The 6,670-nt window shown below is 31.0% G+C and overlaps 1 protein-coding gene across 1 annotated transcript; it reads left to right on the top strand.

The window, feature by feature from the left end:
* Positions 1-601: 601 nt before the first annotated feature.
* On the top strand, positions 602-5,819 carry LOC111632240 (patched domain-containing protein 3-like; the record flags this gene model as incomplete). Its single annotated transcript, XM_023376627.1, has 4 exons — positions 602-1,442; positions 1,520-1,819; positions 4,754-4,975; positions 5,030-5,819. Coding segments are annotated over exons 1-4 (2,153 nt in total), but the record flags the coding sequence as incomplete, so codon positions are not given.
* Between the last annotated feature and the right edge of the window lie 851 nt (positions 5,820-6,670).

The raw sequence follows: 6,670 nt of genomic DNA, 5'->3' as shown, positions 1-6,670 counted from the left end.
TTTCTGTTACTACCATTAAGTTTTTTTTTTAAATAATATTTTACGTCTAGAATCAAGCAAAATATCCTGTCTTTTGAAAAGTCTAACAGCACGTCATCTATACTTGTCTTTACAAACCAGTCATATATATTTTACTTAGAAATTGCCTACAGGCACGTTTATCAACGTTATTCAATACGAGTTTGTCATGTTGAAATAATCTCTCGAAGGAAGAATTGCGTTATTTAGATTGTCCGTGTAGAAACAGCAACTTACGACAGAAAACACTCGCAACTGATAACAGGTAAATATTTTACACTAATTTTACATCCACAATACTAATAAAGTTAACTTTATCAATAAATTTTTACTGATAATTTAAGTTATTTGAATTTAATGGAATAAAATTTAATTAATTTTTTAAAATAGATCCAATAATTTTTTGTCTTCCAAAAATCATAATCAAACAATGAAAATTGATTGCGTAAGAAAAACAGTATCGTTCCTTTTTCGAAAATTAGGAAGATTCATAGGTCTTCATCCGCACTACTTTATCCTTTTACCTGTTTTAATAACAGCAACATTTTCAGCTTTCATCACTAACATAAACACTATCGAAAACATGACTGAATTGTCATTCGCAGATTCGGGAAGAGCTTTTGATACTAAGAAGTTTATTGACAAAACATTTCCTTTTAATTCATCCATATTGTTTGATCCGACAACCTTTACGACTATTCCAAAATGCGTATTTGTGGTGTTTACGAAGAAAGATGGTGGAAACATGCTACAAAAAGATGTGCTGCTAGAAATTAGTCGGGTGGATAAATTAATTAAGAATATAACAATCAATGACGCTGAAAGAGAAATTGGATATTCGGATCTCTGTGGACGTGTGAACCAAAAATGCTTTGAAAATCCCATCATAGAAATCTTACCGGAAATTGATAATATAGTGCAGAAGAAGAAATTAAGATATCCGTTCGATATTGATCCATTCACGTACTCTCATAAAATTTATTCTCTCAACTTCGGAGGTGTCATCGAAGATGACAACGATTTGGTTCAAACAGTAAGTGCTATGAGATTAGTGTATTTTACCGACGAAAGCGACGAAAATAAACTTAATCTCATAGAAAAATGGCGAGCGGCAGTTTACAATCGTATAAGAAATCATCGTTTTAAACACCTTCTGTATTTTATCGGTTATTACTGGTTGTTTGAAGAGCGAAACTTGCAATTGGTTGAAAATATAACACCCATGATCGGTGCACTGGTTGGATTTATTTCTGTGTTTACTATGGTAACGTACATGAGCAATAATTGGTCTAAAAGCAAGCCAGTTCTTGGTGTGGCAAGTGTGGTATCGGCTGGACTGGCCGTGGTCACTTCTTTCGGTTTCATGTCCGTTCTAGGTATAGAAAATTCTATTTGGAACATCGCCATTCCTTTTGTGGTTTTGGGTAAGTTGTTAATCATAATTTTTTCTTATATTCTCGTGTTTTATAATTCTGTGTTTTGGAAAATTCGTTTGTTGCAGTAACCGAAATAGACGATGCTTTCGTATTGTTGGCGTGTTGGAGAACATCGAACCCTAAGCATAAAGTAGCGAAACGCATGGAAGAAACGTTCGCCGAAGCCGGAGTTTCTATAACGTTAACGTCGTTGACTAATTTGTTTTCCTATTGTATAGGAATGATGGCATCGATTCCTCTTGTAAGAATGTTCTGTTATTATTGTGCAACGTGCATAGTGTTTACGTTTTTATATCAGGTGACATTCTTCGGTGGATGCATGGCGTTATCGGGATACAAAGAGGTGAAAGAAGATCATAATATCGGTAAGTTCATTTACTTTATTGTCTTGAATACTGTCAGTAAGAAATTCGATCTAAATATTACACATATGGCTAATATTTAGGCCGAATTTCTTAAACAATTCATATTTAGTGAAACATTGTATTGCGGAGTATTTTCTGAATACAAAACCATACACGGTTGATTTATAATTATTAAAAATATTATAGAAGTATTATTTATCGTTGGTTTGAGTTATTTAAATTGTAACTTGCAAATATCTGCGAAATCTCATATCGAACGATACTACAGCAATTAGTCAAGCTAAAACAATTTTCTATGGTGGCAAAAAGTTAAGTGATTGTTAAAGCAATTAGACACACACACACAAAACATAAAAAAAGTCTGTTGTAGAAAAACCAAGATAATACTTTGGAAGATGTCAGATTTATTTTTTTACAATAATTTTTGCACACTGTATACTAATTATAACAGATAATTTAACTTTTTCGCCAAACTTTAGTGTAACTGTCTGTTTATTACGTTAGTGAAATTGCTTAAATAGAAAGTATAAATAAATTAATTTTTTAGCTATTTCAAAATAAACGATCTATTTTCGTTTTATGAAATTATTCGAATTCTAAACACTAACTGAGTTTGAAATTGTAGTAATGTTCTTACAAAATTGAGCGCATGTGTTCGTTTGGGCGTTTCTGTATAATTTGCATTCTATGTCAGTACTTTGTGAAATAATTAATAACATACAATTATATAAAATACATTACGATTACTGATAGTTTTAAAAAATTACAATTATTTAACACAATTACTGCATTTAATCTTTTTATAATTATGCTAATTTTTTTATAACAGTAGAGAAACTCGGGTGAATGACAGTTATACTTTTGTGTGCTTATGACTATTTTTCTCAGATTTATAGTTTACAAACGATGATCAAACATATAGGATATGTTGGTACTTTGGTGTATTAAAAGTGGAAATAGTTCTCAATTATTACTTTAAACCAGTGGTTCCCAACCTTTCTTCATTAGCGTACCCCATAACATGTCATATCTCTAGATTGTACCCCTCATTTAAGAAATTTAGTGAGTACCCGTATTGTTAATTTTACATATTGTAACTTTAAATTAAAGAAAAAAAAGTAAATGAAAAAATGTATAATAAAGTTGTGATTGTTGCAAGGAACATATTTTACCTAATAATTTTTTAATACTATTAGTTTGTGATACATAATATATTATTTTTCTGCCATAACAACTAACTTTTTTCTGTACCCCTAAACAACCTATCACGTACCCCTAGGGGTACGCGTACCACAGGTTGGGAATCGCTGCTTTAAACTATTGGAGCAAAATTGTTCAAATATATGAAAGCGAATTTTCATTTTTTCTGAACATATAGAAGACGGATAAAAAAGAAAAACTGATTGGATTTGTTATACAGAGCTCTGTAATTAAGTTAACGTATAGGAAAAAACTATATTAGGTCACGAATCTGTAGTTTGTGTGAGAAACATAAGCAAGCTGAATTAACTTATTATTCAGCTCGCTTATTATACAGATATATGCTACAACTGTTTTATTTGATCTATATTCAGAAAAAGTATTGATTGTCTTAGTTTTGGTCGCTAAATAGTATTCTGCGACAAACATACAATAATTTTAAACCAAATTTTCAAACCTACGAATTTTTTCACTCAGTGTTACGAATGAGATAGAGTAGTTACGTATCAGTAGTTACAAATGAGTCGTAACTATATTTCTCGCGTTATCTTATTATGGAAACTTGTAAAAAGTTTTTTGAGCACTCTTACACCGGCTTCAGATCAGTAGGGTATCTATCTATCCTGTGAAACACCCAAAACATATGAACGTGCCGTTAACCTGACAATCGAGTCGTGGGAGCGGCAAGGCCAAGTTTTTTCAGTATAAATCAAATGGGAAATACTATGATGTAGAGAAATATATAATAAATACAATAATAATACCCCTTCGTGTCTATATAGCGTTACATAAAAAACCGTCTTTTGGTCCCTCTGAATTTTTTTTATTTTTATTTTTGGATGTTTTTTAAGTCTCCAAATTTTCCAAAAATTTTTTTTTGAATTTTTTGAATTTTTGAGCGATTTTAATCTACCTTTAATGACGCACGATTAACGCTTAATTGCTTTTTAATGGGATTTTTAAATCAAATTTCATTCATCGTTCTAAAGTTCTAGTGCACGGATTTTACTTCGATAAAGTTATTTAAAGCTAGTTTCTGTTGTCAAAAACGACCTCCGATAGTTTTTTAATTTTTTTAATTAATAGATTTTATTATACATACGTTTAATTAAGTCGGGGAAGGTAGGAAATCGCAATAAAAAAACGTAATTTTTTAAAAATATTTAAAAATATACGGCCAGCTAGTATTCACCCTACTATAAACCCTTCGCCTCCTGTAAGTTTTATGAGAATGTCCCGCGAAAGACGAAAGCAGCTGTTCTCAAGGTCATCCAGCTGTAAACACAATTACCCATCTATGTCATATTTCGTGCAAAGGCTAGGCGAGAGAATGGAAAATAATCTTGAAGCTTTCTCTTCAAAATTAACGCATTTCTTTCGTTTTTTTTTCAGTTTTTGGTATTTTCTATGTTTAATTAAAAATTCTAAAAAAGTAGGAACAAAGGGGTTAAATTATTTCTGAAATTGAATAAGAGAAATTGCACATGGGTCTCTTTGTAAACGTTTTCTTACTGCTTAATCCACCAAATGCCTGAGGAGTTATCATTTCTATAATTCCTTTGCTCATATCATTAATTAATTAATTAATTTATTTATTTATTTCTAATTTATCATTTTATTTTTATTGCATTACATGCTATAGTACTTTAAAAATTGAATTAAAATAATATGAAGTAAATTTTTTTAATAAAATGTGTAACTTATGTAATTCATAAAATTAATGTTTATTTTCAGAAAATAACGAAGTAGTTTCCGAAGATAAAAATTTCTCTGATGAGCCAACAATGGCATATTTTAGAGATAAGCTAGGCAAGATTCTATCTTCGGATGTAATGAAGATAATAGTTATTATAATTTACTTTCTGAATTTATCATTTGGAATATGGGGGGCTTTAACAATAAATTATGGTATAGACATCACAACGTTATATCCTGAAGAATCGCCGGTAACAAAGAGTATGAAAATATATTATAATAGTTTTAGCCGTTATTCTTTCCCTTACCAAATAGTTATTAACACTACATTAGATTATTCGGATGTAAATGTGCAAGAATCCGTAGACAAACTACTGAACAAATTTGAACGTCTCCCATATATTGCAGATTCCCGATTTACATTATCATGGTTAAAATATTACAAAGAATTTCAAAATCATCCGATTGCAAAATATTCGTTACGTGGTTACAACATGTCTGTCAAAGAAGATTTCTTGAGTGGACTTCGCGATGTTTTTCTTGAATTTAAAGCAGCACAACAATTCTCCAGTCATATTGCCTTCAATCAGAATGAAACCGATATTTCGAGTAGCAGATTCTTTATTTTTGTCAATGATACGTTAAGTTCGGCAGCCGAAGTAGAGATTTTAAGTAATTTGTGGAAAATTGCTGACGAATTCGACTTTCCTGTTCTGATTCACGGAGCATTGGCTCCTCTATACGAACAAGGAATCATCATTAATCGTACAATTAGAGATTTATTTTGGATTACGTCTGTTTTAATAATGGTATTCTTTTTGTTGTTTATACCAAACATTGTTTCTGCTCTTCTTGTTGCGATATCGGTAGCATCTACCATTGTAGAAACTCTAGGTTATATGTCCCTGTGGGGTGTCAACGTGGACATCTTATCTATGATGAGTCTGATATTGTGTGTGGGTTTCTGCGTGAATTATCCGGCGCATATAGCTTACGCTTATGTTTGTTCTGTGTCTGAAACTCCGAGCGAAAAGATGAAAGACAGTCTTTATCGTATTGGTTATCCGATATGTCAAGGATCTTTGTCTACTATTTTAGGGATTTTGTTTGTATATAGAGATATGTACGCTTTCATTACATTTGTGAAAATCGTGTTTCTTATTGCTATAGAAACTGCATTTCATGCACTGATTTTCATTCCGGTTGTTCTTTCACTTATATACTCTATTTTTTCTAAATTTAATGTTAAACAACAAACCCAGGTGGAGAACAAAAATTTCTTGTGAAAAATGAAAACTACTTTTAGTTTAATTTGTAATGAGAGTTATACAACTTAAGTGATAGGAAAATTATACGAAAGTGTTATACAAAAATTATAATATTTAAAAATATAGAACTTTTTGATAAAAAAATTGTAGCAGCTGTTGCTACACACGCAGTTTTAAATGTTTCCAGGAAAGTTATACAGTACAAATGTTTGCTAGATTTTCATCCCTTGGTGAAAGTTATTTGATATTTACTGGTTTTTGGGTCAATGTTTATTAATATAATTTGCTTTTGTTCACTGTTACTTTTAAGCACTTAAAAATTATTTATATAAGTGTGCACTTAGGTAACTGTTATAGTATATTTGCATAAGTACAATTACAGTCGACCCCCCTATAACGTACGTTCCTATAACGACAATTTTTATAACGTAGCGAAAAAATTGTAGAAACTTTCGTATAACGTACCTCCTATAACGTCGTTTCGCGAGAAGATTGATAGAGTCTGGACCAATAGTGGATGAGCAGCCGAACTACTTACCTCCGACCCTGCGCCACGCTACGGAGCGGCTAAATTGAGTTTGCTATCGTCTGTTTAGTATTATATATAAATTATATATAAATTAGGTACTGTACATATAATTATATATTAATTATATATAAATTAGCTACTGTATATATAATTATATAT

Source organism: Centruroides sculpturatus, unplaced genomic scaffold (assembly GCF_000671375.1).
Source record: "Centruroides sculpturatus isolate CEXI.00-Female unplaced genomic scaffold, Cexi_2.0 scaffold709, whole genome shotgun sequence".
In the NCBI taxonomy this organism is placed as follows: domain Eukaryota; kingdom Metazoa; phylum Arthropoda; class Arachnida; order Scorpiones; family Buthidae; genus Centruroides; species Centruroides sculpturatus.
This window is presented reverse-complemented; position numbering and strand designations above follow the sequence as displayed.